Source organism: Megalobrama amblycephala, linkage group LG17 (genome assembly GCF_018812025.1).
Source record: "Megalobrama amblycephala isolate DHTTF-2021 linkage group LG17, ASM1881202v1, whole genome shotgun sequence".
NCBI lineage: Eukaryota > Metazoa > Chordata > Actinopteri > Cypriniformes > Xenocyprididae > Megalobrama > Megalobrama amblycephala.
Window position 1 is genome coordinate 25,629,281 of NC_063060.1, and position 16,309 is coordinate 25,645,589.

General features: G+C 33.9%; 1 protein-coding gene across 3 annotated transcripts; it reads right to left on the minus strand.

Annotated features, from left to right (window-relative positions):
* Positions 1 to 308: 308 nt before the first annotated feature.
* On the minus strand, positions 309 to 15,452 carry ro60 (Ro60, Y RNA binding protein). 3 transcript variants are annotated; one of them, XM_048163935.1, is made up of 9 exons: positions 15,185 to 15,452; positions 13,641 to 14,227; positions 12,843 to 13,063; positions 10,865 to 11,011; positions 7,687 to 7,824; positions 7,472 to 7,588; positions 6,202 to 6,318; positions 5,967 to 6,110; positions 309 to 1,015 (listed from the first exon to the last, which is right to left on the minus strand). In XM_048163935.1, exons 2-9 carry the CDS (start codon positions 14,206 to 14,208, stop codon positions 863 to 865), a joined length of 1,605 nt encoding a protein of 534 aa, XP_048019892.1. In that variant the 5' UTR covers positions 14,209 to 14,227; positions 15,185 to 15,452; the 3' UTR covers positions 309 to 862. The 3 variants fall into 3 exon arrangements, with proteins under 3 accessions (XP_048019892.1, XP_048019893.1, XP_048019894.1); XM_048163936.1 differs by lacking the exon at positions 15,185 to 15,452 and adding an exon at positions 15,023 to 15,140; XM_048163937.1 differs by lacking the exons at positions 12,843 to 13,063; positions 13,641 to 14,227; positions 15,185 to 15,452 and adding an exon at positions 12,503 to 12,641.
* Between the last annotated feature and the right edge of the window lie 857 nt (positions 15,453 to 16,309).

A 16,309-nucleotide genomic window follows, 5' to 3' on the forward strand; every position in this document is an offset into this window, starting at 1 on the left:
AATGCGAACATTTGAAACGGGTTTCAAAGTTTTTGAAAACGATACTGTTATCGTCTTTGTGTAAACTACAAAAATGCGAATTTGTGAAAACGGTGACGTCATGTGCATGCATATTACGTGTTCAGTTTATAGGCTTAGTGTTTCTTTACAAAGTGCCATCGCCCACTACTGGTCTGGCAGCATAATACAGCATTTTTTAATAGTTTTCGCGGATCCGTGTGAACGGGGCCCATTTTGACAACGTTGTTGTCTGTACGTTAATTTTTTTTTTTTATTTTTTTTTCCATTTTTAGTACATCATTGTCATGTAAACGTAGGCTACATGGGTTCTAAGAGCAACAAACTGCATTTCAATGACCTTGCAAACGTATTTTGCTTCATATTTCTCTCAGATTTTTGTGGAAGACCTGTATGTGCACTTTCAGCTCAATGTGTAATATTTTAGAACATCTCATTACACAGGACAAAACATGAATGAAGATTTTACACAATGAGCAAGGCCTCTAAAAGTATAGAACATTACTTCCAATGAAGGTCAGTGACATATACAAACTTTTCAACTAGAAAAAATGTGTAAAAGACATTTCATTGGACCAGGTTAAACATACAGTATACTGAATGAATAGAGTTAACATAATAGTTACTTCATTAATTTGTTCCCCTTGATTTTCACTGCAACTAATCCAGCCTGCTGGATATTGAATTAGACCTTAACTTGATTCCAACCTGTAAAAACAACGATGTGATTATCTTATTAAAATGCAAGAACTGTCTTTTTTTTTTTTTTGCATGTTGACGCGGGGAGCATCAATGTCTCGTTGTCCTTTAGAAAACCGGCTGCATGCTACAAAACATAAAGCTTTTAAATAGCATCAAGTGCGAAGCTACGGATGACATCGACTGCTTGTGAGTCAAAGCCGCAGATGTCCAGCATGCCGCGGTCTTCGGGGTCAGCGATGGACAGTGAGTTGGCAATCATTCCACACACAATCAGTTTGGAAAATACACCACTTTTCTGAAAAAGAAAACACAAACAATTTTCTCTTTAAAATGAAGAATGACCATTACCAATATTAAGAAAACCATACTAAAAGAAGGACTGTCAAATCAATTTATTAAAATAATTAACTAATTAAATCGCACTTTTTTCTGTAATTAATTGTGATTAATCGCACTTAAAGGTGCCCTAGAACCAGTTTTTACAAGATGTAATATAAGTCTAAGGTGTCCCCTGAATGTGTCTGTAAAGTTTCAGCTCAAAATACCCCATAGATTTTTTTTAATTAATTTTTTTAACTGCCTATTTTGGGGCATCATTAACTATGCACCGATTCAGGCTGCGGCCCCTTTAAATCGCGCGCTCCCCCGCCCCCGCGAGCTCTCAACTACCTTAAACAGCAAACACAAAGTTCACACAGCTAATATAACCCTCAAAATGGATCTTTACAAGATGTTCGTCATGCATACTGCATGTATGCGTCGGATCATGTGAGTATAGTATTTATTTGGATATTTACAGTTTGAGGCTATGCTCTGTGGCTAAAGCTAACATTACACACTGTTGGAGAGATTTATAAAGAATGAAGTTGTGTTTATGAATTATACAGACTGCAAGTGTTTAAAAATAAAAATAGCGACGGCTCTTGTCTCTGTGAATTCAGTAATAAACGATGGTAACTTTAACCACATTCAACAGTACATTAGCAACATGCTAACGAAACATTTAGAAAGACAACAAATATCACTAAAAATATCAGGTAATCATGGATTATGTCAGTTATTATTGCTCCATCTGCCATTTCTGCCATCTCAGCTGTGCACAGATTTAGACGTCCTGCCCTTGTGTAATGCATCGATCATGGGCTGGCATATGCAAATATTGGGGACATATATATTAATGATCCCGACTGTTACGTAACAGTTGGTGTTATGTTGAGATTTGCCTGTTTTTTGGAGGTCTTTTAAACAAATGAGATTTATATAAGGAGGAGGAAACAATAGAGTTTGAAACTCACTGTATGTCATTTCCATGTACTGAATTCTTGTTATTCAACTATGCCAAGGTAAATTCAATTTTTGATTCTAGGGCACCTTTAACATCAAAGTTTTTAATATTTTTTTATATTGTAATATTTTCACATTGAATCTCTAAAATAATGTAGAAAACAACATAATGACGGTATATTTTAAATATTTGTTTAATGGCATCTTTTTACCAAGCGCTATGAATGAAGGACTGTATCACTGATACCAAAACTGACATTGACTATTAAATGGATTTTTTTTCTCAGTTTTAACCATTAATTATAGCCAGATTTACGTTTCAGATTTGTACCTGCCCTGTTGAAATGCATAAAAAAGTTATTTTTTCAATGTCTGTGACCATGATGTAACATTGTAAACAGTGCTAGTGCTAGGTCTAACAGGTAAATATACAGAAATCAAACACTGCATAAATTATAAATTGAAAACAGATTAATCCTTATTAAAGCTACAAGTTATTCAGTCAAGAGCAGAGAGTGATTTTATTTTTGTCTTTTGTACCTTGATTAACATTAATGACAGACAGCTACAGGTTTATTAGGCTGCTGTCACTGTCACTTTAAGATCGGACACATCCTATTTTCTCACAACTTTATGTCAATTTAAAGGATTAGTTCACTTTCAAATGAAAATTACCCCAAGCTTTACTCACCCTCAAGCCATCCTAGGTGTATATGACTTCATTCTTTCTGATAAACACAATCAGAGAAATATTAATAAATATCCTGACGCATCCAATCTTTATAATGGCAGTGAGCGATGATCAACAAATATGAGCTGAAGAAAGTGTCTCCATCCACATCCATCCATCATAAACGTGTACTCCACATGGCTCTGGGAGGTTAATAAAGGTTAATAAGTAAAATACAGAAGCTAGATATTTTTGTTTCTTGTTAAATATGGATTTTTTTTTTTTTTTTTTTTTTTAAACACAAATGCATCGCTTCACTTCAGAAAGCCTTTATTAATCCCGTTTATGATGGATGGATGTGGATGGAGGCATTTTCTTCAGCTCATACTCGTTGGTATCGCTCGCTGCCATTATAAAGCTCGGATGCATCAGGATATTTATTAATATATCTCCGATTGTGTTCATCAGAAAGAAGAAAGTCATATACACCTAGGATGGCTTTAGGGTGAGTAAATCTTGGGGTAATTGTCATTTGAAAGTGAACTAATCCTTTAACACTTTTTAACTCGGGACTGTGCTTATGAGGATACTCAACAAAACAGAAATGTTTGTCTTTTCAACAGATTTGAGTTCTTTTTTGTGGCTTGTTGCACTTGAATGGTTTAATAGCACTTGAATAATGATGAATGAATGCTAGCGTGATCATATACTGTAGCGCAGCCAAAGGATGACAGAAAAAACGGATGCTGCGTTAATTGCGTTAAATATTTTTAATGGGTTAAACTGGGGAAAAAAATGAATCACAAATTTAACACGTTAACTTTGATAGCCCTAATTTAAAAATGTAATTATTACTTGATACGTCAATTAATCTAATTGTAGACTAACTGTATACAGTTTGTGGGTCAGAAAGATTTTTTTTTTTAAAGAAATGAACACTTATTCAGTAAGGATGCATCAAATTGATCAAAATTGACAGTAAAGACATTTACAATATTGCAAAAAAATTCTATTTCAGAAAAATGCTGTTCTTCTGAACTTTCTATACATCAAAGAATCTTGAAAACAAAAACAAAAACTATCACAGTGTCCACAAAAAAATTAAGTAGGACAACTGTTTTCAATACTGATAATAATACAAATGTTTCTTGAGCAGCAAATTATCATATCAGAATGATTTCTGAAGGATCATGTGACACTGAAGACTGGACTAAAGATGCTGAAAATTCAGCTTTGCATCACAGAAATAAATTACATTTTAAAATATAGTAAAATAGAAAACAGTTATTTTAAATTGTAATAATATTTCACAATATTACTGTTTTTACTGTATTTTTGAATAAATGCAGCTTTGGAGAGCATAAAAGACTTTGGTAACACTTTAGTTATTGTATTAACTAACATGAACTATCAATAAGCAATTCATTTGCTACAGTATTTATTGTTAAAATTAGTTAATAATAATAATAATAATAAAGTCCTTCACTGTTTGTTCATGTTAGTTCACAGTGCATTAACTAATGTTAACAAATACAACTTTTGATTTTAATGTTTGAGTAAATGCTGAAATTAACAGGGTTCCCACTCTTTTTCAGCGATCATTTTCCAGGACATTTTCAATTTTACAACAATGGGAATAAAAGACTGGGATTACGCCCTAAAGTAATATATTGCTCTCTAAGTCTTTAAAAGATTAATTGCCATGACTTAACTATAAAATCAGTTTTTAATATGAGCTCTTAATCATACATTATGACTATGGAAGATTATTTCCGTAAAAAAAAAAAGGTAATTGCAACTTTTACTTTTTATCTCGCTATTCTGACTTTTTTTCTCGCAATTGCGGGTTTACATAATTGTGATTTGATATTCGCAATTGCAAGATATAAAGTCAGAATTGCGTGACAGAAATTCGCAATTCTGACTTTTTCTCGCAATTGGAAGTTTATATCTCACAATTCTAAGAAAAGAAGTAAGAATCGCAAGATATAAACTGTCAAATGCCAGAAAAAAGTAATAATTGCGAAAAAAAGATCAGAATAGAGTGATATAAACTCGCAATAGTAAGAAAAATATTTAGACTTTTTTTATTTAATATTCAGTGGCGGAAACAAGATTCCATAGTTTATTTTCATTACTTAACTACTGATGCACACTTTTATTTTTTTGGCAGTAAGTTTTGGAAGATCATTATCTTTGCAAGGTGGACTTTTCAGGGTAAGAGATGGACTAAAAATAAACTCTAACACCTTACAGCTAGATTCTGATAAATAAAAAAGATAAATTCTTCAAACAGTGGTACAAGAGTATATGGTGCTGGTCCTTCAAGAGTCTCTCTCAATCTGTCTGTCTATAAAGCCTATAAAAAAATCAGTCTTGTATTTTACTACAATTCAGTATGTGATTCTTAAATGGGGGACATTTTTTAGGATTCTTTACCTAATCTAAGTCTCTGAGATCCTGACACCTCACACTTCTGGAGACTGCAGGTAGGTTGCAGTTCTGGAAAATGGTGGCGCTGAAGACTAAAGGGTTTCTGATGGTTTCAGACTTAATTCTTCACTGAGCAATTTTGCTGTCCAATGGTCATGCCTTAACTGCAGTTTCTAGTATTGCATTAATATTGCATCCTTCTTGTGGGGATTTAATAATTTTTGACCTTTCACTCTGAGATAAATCTCTTTTTGGCTCATTTTATCATCTTTTAGTTCTTTGGTCTTTAAAGAAAAACCCAAGATTATCGCAAACACTACAAGATTTTCCAGGACATTTTTTATTTTCTCTAATTTTCCATGTGTTTTCCAGGACTGGAAAATTTGTCATCAATTTTCCAGGTTTTCAAGGTTTTCCAGGATGAGTGGGAACCCTGATTAACATTAACTAAGATTAATAAATGCTGTTTGTATTGTTCATTCTTAATTCAAGTTAACTTAAGTAGTTAACTATGTTAACTAATAAAACCTTATTATAAAGTGTTACAGAGTCTACTTTCAAAAACATTTTAAAAATCTTGCGGACCCCAAACTTTTGAACGGTTAGTGTATCAATAGCATGTATTTGATAAGATTGATCCAATAAATGAAGAAAAATCACTGGACAGACACTGTAAAATGTAGCTTGACAAGCCAGTATATTTCCATATTATCGAACATCAGTCAATTTTTTTATTAATTACACTAAATTTGTGTTAAATTGACAGCCTTATTAAAACATATTACAGACATCAAAGAAAATAACAGTCTAATAAGCTAAAAACACATTGCTTCTACATTCCCTTTCAAGTTGTACTCACTTGTCTATACGTCTTCAGTGTGTCTGCTGGATTTTTCCTCCCAAGGGTGTGATTATTGGTGAAAATGATGAAGACATCCACAGTTTTCTCATTCTCTGAGGCCCAAATGATGGGTAAGGCACAGTCCGTACTGCCACCAGGAGTCTAAAGAGAAGTCACATGTAAATTATGATTACAGATGAAGTAGATGTAATGTAACTTTATAGCATGAAATGTTTTCTCAAGATCTTCTTACCTGGATGAGCTGTGCTGCTACTTGCATAAGAGTCATATCAGAAGAGACAGTACAGGGAACAACACCTCCTTCAGAGAAAACAACAATCTGTGCGTTTAGCTCCGTTTGTGCAATTACCTGCAATTAAAATGAGAACCACTAAATATCTTCATAAGTTCATATTTTTTATATAAGTTGATATTTTATACTTTTTTTTTATAATAAAATGGCTTTTAGTATAATTGTAAAAATGTCTACCTTCGGGTTGTGGTTCACATGTCTTTTTTTTCTGTGAAATATTTACCGATTTTTATAAAGTAAATTTAACTTTTATATTGTTAGCAATATTTCAAGATAAACATTTACTGGACTGAAGCAACTTAGGTTTACTTGATTATCTATATATCATTTTTTTTAAATCATGTTAAAAAATGAGTATTAAATATGTCACGTCAGATTTGTCTATCTGTCAATCATAACTGTACTATATTACATTATACTGTATGTTTTGCCCCCCCACCATAAAAAATACAGAGCTTTAATCATAAAACTAAGCATATAAATATCTTAGTGAAACATTATTGGCAGATATAAAGTCAAAATTGATATTTATATGCAATTTTTGTCTGCTATACTGTTATAAAGATCTCATTTACTTTACAAGCTTTCAGATCTTACTTTTTGGCCATATAAATATCAGCAACTGCACCAAATTGCACTTCTTTTTTTTTCAGTTTGGGATTCTAAATAAAAGGTGTTTTTCCTCCTCGAGTATGATCTCCATATTCTCCTATTTCATATCAAATGAGCCATAAAAGCCTGATTGTATCAAATATGATATAAATTTTGCACATGCAAAATTTATTTTAAGATTTTTCTGACTATTATTTCATATGTCACATTCTTTTACAGGGTTAAAGGAAGTGGACTAGCATACATACAGCCTCAAAGATAACACAAATAAACTAAAAGTCACAAAAGTCTTGATTTAACTGGGTTTCTAAGTTCTTGGTTGGATATAATCAACATTTCACTGTCTAAAATTTCTTTACATGATTCGCATATGAGAGCAATGCTCCGGAGAGGCAATTCATTAATGTTTACAAGACTAGAGCGTCACATCAGAAAAGGAACATGCATGGAATGTGAAATATGTGCGGGGCGGACCCCGACAGCCACACACACTTCCTCCAAGGACAAAATATTAGCTTAAAATATGTCTTCAGCTCTTCGCAGACTTTGCTGTGCTCCAGAACAGGATCTGAGTAAGTTTGCAGCGGTGTAGTCTTACCATGCACATTGCCGCTGCTACTGCCACAGTGCTGATGGAGCTGCCGTGAGTCACGCTGCTCAAAGAAGAACTTACATCAACTGCCACCAAAAACCGTTTGCCTGTGGGCTCCACCATCTAGAGACATAAAGAGTTACAGGTTAACATTAGAATTTAAATTCTATAGTATCTCAACATCAAATGTGTTACACAGCTTTCTTCAAGGTGTCATTTACTGAAATAGTTTTGCAGAAGGCGCAGTCCAGGGCTTGAACAATGTCTCCGTCCGGCTCCCATTTCAGTTTGCTACGCTTCCCATGTCCTCTCTTATAGTTTTCAGATGCCACAAGAATGTTGAACGGCTGTGTTTTTGCCTGAAATAACACACCCGTTGAAAATCAAAATGTAAAAATGTATATTATATTATTTTCAATTATTTGGACATTTTATATTTAATTTCAAATGTACGATTAGAGCTGCATGATTAATTCTTAATAGATCACAATCTCTATTCAAACTAGGGCTGGGCGATATATCGCATGCGATTGTCACGTGCATTTCGTCAGTAAAGCCGGTTCCCTGATTACCACTAAATCGCCATCACCTGCTTTCAAATGGAGCGGCATTTAATAGACAGAACCATAGATCACTGACAAGCCACGCAATATCGCGTTCATTATCGAAGGCGATTCATCTGCGATATGCTGATGATAGCTTGTCAGTGAACTACGGTTCTGTCTATTAAATGCCGCTTCATTTGAAAGCTGGTGATGGCGATTTAGCGGTAATCAGGGAACCGGCTTTGCGATATACCGCATATGCATGTGATATATCGATCAGCCCTAATTCAAACATCCATGAGATCTCATTCACACAAAATCACACCTGAACGTTCAAATCTGCATTGGTGCTGAGCCAGAGAAAGCAGTTATCATGTATAGGAAAACAGCTTCTTTTCAACCACACATTATCATTATTTCTGTCTTACAATATTTAAGATCATCACAAAATTAGCGAGATAAAAGTTTTAGTTCAGATATAAACACTGATGTGTACGGCAGCAAGCAAATTACAGTAAATCACTTTTTGAAAGTTACTTGAAGCTTCAAATAAACATTGTATTAATTACAACGCTACACCAGTAGGTGGCGACAAGCAACTGTTAAACACTGATTCATCCAGTAATGAAACAAGTTAAATATTTTTGAGTGAGTCATTGAATCATTCATTCAAATCAAATATTAAAAAAAAAAATAATAATAATAATTTACATTAAAATAGACTCCAGCAATTAACATTTTGTCAGAACCTCTATCTAGTAAATGTACAGTTTATTCACTATAGTTTAAAAAATGGTAATAAAATATGACAAGATCTCAGAGTTAAACTGTGTCAGAAAAAAAAAATCTTAATTATGTCAGATAACACTTAAGCAAAACATGGTGAGGTCAAAGTGTCTGAATAACTTTTTGGTGGATCCAATATTCATATTCATGCATTTTATTCATAATTATGTTAATCACTTATGGCTTATGATTTATCAATTTTACTTTTGATTTAATATATTTATGTATTCCTACTTTATATATATATTCTCATCATATTTTCAAGTATTTACACTTTATTGTACCGGTCATTATTCTTTTATATTTAAGAGTATGTATGCTTGTTATATTCAATTGTTCTTCAAGTGTTCCAGTGTGACAGGTCATGTTGACACGTTTGTGGTTAGATATTGGACGCCTGCCAAGTACTGCAGAAGCTACGGTGTTTTGCTTTCGGAATTAGTTGCCGCTTTGAACTTAATATGTCTGTTATTATTTCTACTGACATGTAATAATGTAAGATCTGCTAAATTCCCTTTCGGGGGTTAAAACATTCCCTATTTCTATTTTTATCTATTTCGACATTTGACCAGTCTATGACATAATGGGTAAGTTCATCTGACCTTTTCTGATTAACGGAAACAAGGTTTCAGTAAATTTCCCTGTTCTGATGGTATATAAAAATGGACTGAGTCGTTGATAGGGAAGCTTTTTCTCCTTTGCTCTTCCTTTGCTCTCCCTGGCTCTTCTGCTTCATCTCTCCTATCTGCGAATGTCATAATTATTGTTCTTTCTTTCTGTAATTCGGAACTGCATCTGCAATACTCTGGATTTTACAATAGTCTAAATTTTATTATTAACTATTGACAACTTCTTTATTATTGTTATTTTACCTTTTGGTTTTATTAAATATTTTGATTATCGGTTAAAGTTTGCATGTGAGGCTAAATTTAATTGTAATGAATAAATAATTTTTCTTCAATGTCATCAACAGCCTGGATCTCATTTTCTCAAGTTTTTGCATCAGTTTGGCTCCACATTTTTATCAATTGTCCACTGTATGAAGAATTTTTGGGTATGTCACAGTTTACTTTATATTGCTATCCTCACTTACATAAATGAACTACAGTGTCCTGCACCCACTAGTAAAAATATAACAAAAATATCTGAATAATGTTTGGTTTGAATATATATATATATATATATATATATATATATATTTAAAGGAACATTTATTGTTAATACTAATGCTATTAGTGTCTAATAAAGGTTGGTTTGAAGCACAATTAATGACATTTTCCCATTTTCCATCACTAAATCTAAGATGAGAACTATTTACAGTTAATAAGTTGCTAACAAAACATAAAAAACATTATCTAACTCTTTACATATGAGCTAATTAAACAATAATAATTTGACAATGAATAAAGAACTCACTAGTTGCATATAGCCTACTAATATATTTAACAATGTAGATGTAGACTATCAATTAACTATTAACTAATAGTTTGCAAATGATTCATAAGTACTTTATTACTATATACTTACCAAAATTGTGATTCTCAATTAATCCAGAATCGTGCAGCTCTAGTATGATTGTCACTAAATTAGACATTGATCATATTATGTCATTATTTTTATTATTACTACAAAATAACAAAGCATCATTTCTTTTAAAGAAAGATAATACTTTCCCAGCAAACCATATCAGAAAATTAAGTTTGTAGGTTTGTGATTATAAAACAATACATATATTATTACTATAATGTTCATATTTAATGTGATGAACTACACCTGTTGTTACTCTGTTAGGACACCTGTGTGCACTTGAGGAGAACTGACATCATACATCCACTAAAAATCACCAAAACACCAGTTTATTAAAAGTCACTGGAAAATGGCTCTGAAAAGTTAGTTCTGATAAAGGATTTGTTTGTGGGTGCCACATAGATAGTTTGATATTTTTGCTTATATGATGCAATGACATTCATGATTTTAAGAGCCCCAAAACTATAAATAGAATAAATAATAAGAAAAAACTGAACTGAGGAGCTACTGACTTAAAATAATGTTGTTGTTGTAAACTGACCTTTTTCAGGGCAGTCTCATCCTGAATCCTTTCACAAACAGCTGCAACATCCGGACTTCCTGGTGCCAGAACATTGTCTGCTGTCAACTTACCCAAATGCTTCAATAAAACAACCACTGGCATTTCTTTTAGCAATGCTTTCCATACCTGAAAAGGACAGGTATGGATCATCTTTAGTTTTAGTTTATCTTTATTACTTTATACTTTGAATTTCTATGCTCAAACTAGGGCTGTCACAACCAGTGTTGGGGGTTATGTAATCAGATTACTTTTTTCAAGTAACTAGTAAAGTAATTAATTATTTTTAAATTTCCAACAAAATAATTGAGTTACTTTTTTAAATAAGTAAAACAAATTTCTTTGTTTTTCCATTTATTGACTGACAGCTCTCCTGTCCCCATGTTGAGAGAAATTGTGAGTGCAGAGGCATTGTGTGTGAACATGATGGTTATTGTAGTTCTAGACTAAATGTGAACATGCATTTACTCATCTCACTTGCACAAAAACACATTCAGTATTCCTCAAAATGAATAAAAAAAAGTGAAATGCAAACTCTGAATATTATGCAAACCTGCAATAACTAAATATTGTTAAATAACAAAAATATACTTTATGCATTTAATGTCATTTTATTTGTGTTTTTTTTTTTTTTTTTTTTTTTTTTCTTAAAGGTGCCCTCGAATGAAAAATTGAATTTATCTTGGCATAGTTGAATAACAAGAGTTCAGTACATGGAAATGACATACAGTGAGTCTCAAACTCCATTGTTTCCTCCTACTTATATTAATCTCATTTGTTTAAAAGACCTCCGAAGAACAGGCGAATCTGAACAAAACACCGACTGTTACGTAACAGTCGGGGTGTACGCCCCCAATATTTGCATATGCCAGCCCACGTTTCCAACATTATAAAAGGCATTAGACAAGGGCAGCCAGTATTAACGTCTGGATGTGCACAACCAAATCATCAGACTAGGTAAGCAAGCAAGAACAATAGCGAAAAATGGCAAATGGAGCAATAATAACTGACATGATCCATGATAACATGATATTTTTAGTGATATTTGTAAACTGTCTTTCTAAATGTTTCATTAGCATGTTGCTAATGTACTGTTAAATGTGGTTAAAGTTACCATCGGTTATTACTGTATTCACGGAGACAAGAGAGTCGTCGCTATTTTCATTTTTAAACACTTGCAGTCTGTATAATTCATAAACACAACTTCATTCTTTATAAATCTCTCCAACAGTGTAGCATTAGCCCGTTAGCCACGGAGCACTATCAAACTCATTCAAAATCAGAAGTAAACAATATAACAGTATACAATACTCACATAATCCGACGCATGCATGCCGCCTGCATGACGAACACTTTGTAAAGATCCATTTTGAGGGTTATATTAGCTGTGTAAACTTTGTTAAGGCACTGTTTAAGGCAAGCGCGAGCTCTGTGGGCGTGGACCACGGGATTTAAAGGGGCCGCAGTATAAAATCAGCGCGTTTATAATGATGCCCCAAAATAGGCAGTTAAAAAAATTTTAAAAAAATCTATGGGGTATTTTGAGCTGCAACTTCACAGACACATTCAGGGGACACCTTAGACTTATATTACAGCTTTTAAAAACATAATCTAGGGCACCTTTAAGTGTTGTGTTGATCTTTCTTCTCCTGCATCCTATTCTTCTGCAATCCAGAATGGCAGCCCAGTCGAAAGGTTTGTTTGAGCTGCGCCCTCTACTGTACAGGCTTGAATGTGCATTTCCTTCAGTCTGAGCCTTATTCTTTTCACTTTTGGTATGAAAGGGCCTTTACATAACACAATATTGTAATGCATTACTTTTAAGAGTAACTTTCCCCAACACTGGTCACAACACTAAAATTTTTACTCCAATAGAATTTCACAATACTTGATACCCATTTCAAAACCACTGCAATATTTAATAGCAACTAACATAAATAAAGTTAAATATGGTTCAGACCTCTTTGGACTTCAGATGGTTGGTCAGAACCTGCTCTTTTTCCAGCCTCTGCTCCTCAATAAGATGAACCAACTCCTGTTCATCAGTCGAGTGTTTGGCTTTCTCCACAGCTTCCAGATACGCAAAAACCTTCTGCAGATCCTCAGAGATCTCTTTATCACCATATGCCTCCTGAACCCCTTTCCATCCTTTTGTGATGTATTTGCAAACAAGTGCAACAGCTGTAGAGAACAAGAACACACACTTATCTTTAATCATGTGACTTTTGACACACTATAAAACATTTAGTTCTGACTATAAATCCTTTTTTTTTTTTTACAGCTGATGTAAAAAAGCTGATAAATGCAAAAAAAAAAAAAAAATCTGTGATCAGTTATTACTACATCCTACAGTTAATACTAATAAACAATATTACTTGTTGAGCTCATTTTGATAATAATAATAATAATAATATGAATAATATGACTCAGAATCAATTAAAACTATTTCATCTAAATTACCTTTATAAAATACCATTTAAATACCATTTAAATACCATTTTAATCACTTTTTTTTATTACTTATAATTTTTAAATAATAGTATTTATTTATAACATAACACAACCATTTTAAATATTGTATAATGTATTTTGATTGATTTGTATTATTATTTTGATTATTCTATTATTTACATATTTATTTTATCTATATATTACAGAAGTCGAAATCATTGAACAGACATTACAAAAACGGTTTCTTTCCATAAGATTAAACATAAGCCTATCGCTGTCCACAGCAAACCATTTTGCAAGCACTCACTGGCATTGGTTGGCTTCATGTGGGACAGTCTGAGAAGGTCCTGGTGGGACCAGCCTGCCCTGTGTTTGCACTTGGTCACGGCCTGCGCCAGGCTCATTCCGTCCTGGCTGTTGTACCAATCAGTCACGGCCCTCCGCAGAGCCCGGCCCCACATCCCAGAGCCCTTTTTCAGCTCTTTCTTATACTGCACAAATGTGAAAAGCTGCACAGGCACTCGACACAGTTCCTTCAGGGCCCCTAAGGAGGCTTTCCTGGTCTTGCAGTCTGCATGCTGCGAGCAGACAGCCAGGGCAAAGAGGCTGGGGTTGGGACGGACAGCGCGGCCCTCCAGATTCAAGCGTCTGACCTCCTCCACCACCTCACAGCCTCGTCCCCCCTCGATGAACTGCATCAGGGACAGGGCGTTCTCTATACCCAGAGGATACTCTTTAGTGCTGTATGTGGCGCTCTCAGAGCCGTAACAGAGGAAGCGCCGCAGACACACAGCTGAGGTCACTGATCTGTCCGATGAGTTCAGCACCTGTTCGTTAACAACTGACAGTTGTTCTGGAAGAGATGCTGGATCCATAATTAACCGTCCTTCAGTCCTAAAGACAGATCACAGTGGTAAACATTAAACTATGAGCACAGAACATCAACACTGACTCTAAGTAGAGACACATGATTTGTTTTGTGCAAACACACAAGAATACTTTTTAAGAAAATACCGTGATACATGAATATGGTATGTTTGTGTGTGTGTGTGTGTGTGTGTGTGTGTGTGTGTGTGTGTGTAACGGCAATGTGTGAATGCCTAGGGAATATACAGAATGCCTGAAGTTTGTAGTTATGAAATGGTTTATATTTCACACATTTCCTAGGCATTCTATACAATGCCAAAGGGCCAGCCGGCTTGTCATTCTGTATAATACCTAGGTAATGTATAGAATGTCTAGGGAAAATATGCAACATAATCACAAAAAACAGACATTTGCCTACAAACTTGACGCATTCTATATATTCCCTTGGCATTCTATACAATACCTGCTTTTCACACATTGCCGGTAACATATACAATCACGTTTGTACTTGTTTTGTTGACCTTTGAAGTCCAACTTGAGGGAAAACACCTGTAAGTACACTTCACTGTAGCTTTTAACATTTTAATAAACCACTGTACATATTTAAAGGCTCAGTTATTTAAACCGTGTGAGACTGTGCGCATCATTTTTGTTTTGTCAGCTTTATGAGGCTCAGATCACTAGCGGCTTTAATCCTGTTAGCCAGTTAGCCAGGGCGAGGAAAGCCTCCCCAAAATACACTTATCCAGCCAATAAAGTTGAGATTGCACCGCTCCATCACACCCACACTGCATCACTGATCAACAACATAAAGACCACAACCTTTAAATCAGACACACATGATGGAGAAGGGAGGGGTTGACGGATATCAGTTAGCCCGATGCTACATACATCACTCTCTGATCGCTCATAAACTCTTTTTCTGCATGAACAACATCTCAAAATCCAGCTGGAAAACTTTTAACAAGTCCAAAAGCTCTCTACCTGCTGTTATCCTCAGCCAAAGTCTCTAGATCTTCCCGAGAGTTACAGCTCCTCCCTTAAAAATCAGACTCAAGGAAGAATAGAAGAGCGAAGATTCCTGACTGAGCTCCACACAATGGCCGTGTTTCAAACCCTAGTGACCTTTCTAGCTAGACATCATTTGCGGGTATTAGGACGCGATCTGCGTGCTAATGTAGTGAGGTTTGGCGCCTTCCGAGTGAGTAGAATTTTGTGCTATCATATCGAGACTCGGAACGCGCCTATTAATGCCTTAAAACGCTGTCTATGTAGGCCGCTCACTAGGTTTGAAACACAGACAACGTTCCAACCAGCAGTAGGAAAATAAAAAAAAATTCTGTTTGTCCAAAGATAATAGCGATATAATAATTAAATTATATATATATATATATTTTTTTTTTCATGATAAATGTTTTATAGACAAACAGTTTGCGAATAGTAGACTCATAACAAAAAATCTTTTTTATTTGGCTACAACAAGAAACTTATGTTTCTAAAATTATTTTTAGGACGTTTTTTCTAAGCATGGAACATCATTCCTGTCGCATGCACTATTTATTTGTACATTTTAAATATTTCAACAAAAGGCAAAAGGTTTTAAAATAATAATAAAATAATTTTATATAAATAATAAAATAATATAATTTAAAATAAATAATAAAATAATAATATTTAATTCTTTAAAGCACATGGCATTTTATAAACTGATATGAAACTTAAAAATGAAATATTTCTATTTTGTGTGAGATTTGCTTTCTTTTCAATGATTTCCATTTATAAATGTGAAATAAATACGTAAAACAAAACATAAAATATTGAATCTCTATTGAATCCGATCAGACTTACTCAGTCTAATACATTGCAAAAGAATCACCTAAATGATTGTAATATTGTGACGTCTTGTGTTTTTATTTCTGTTAAAAGGGTTAACTTCATTTCTTTTATTTTCTTCACTGCATAAAGTTTACATTTGATAGTTTTTTTATTTAAATGTATTAAAAGCAACATTAATGCAATATGCCGCTTTTAATTTCGCACATGAAACAATTCATCACAGCTGGAGCTGCTGGGCGCTATTCATTTCTATGATTTCTATGATGAATAAAT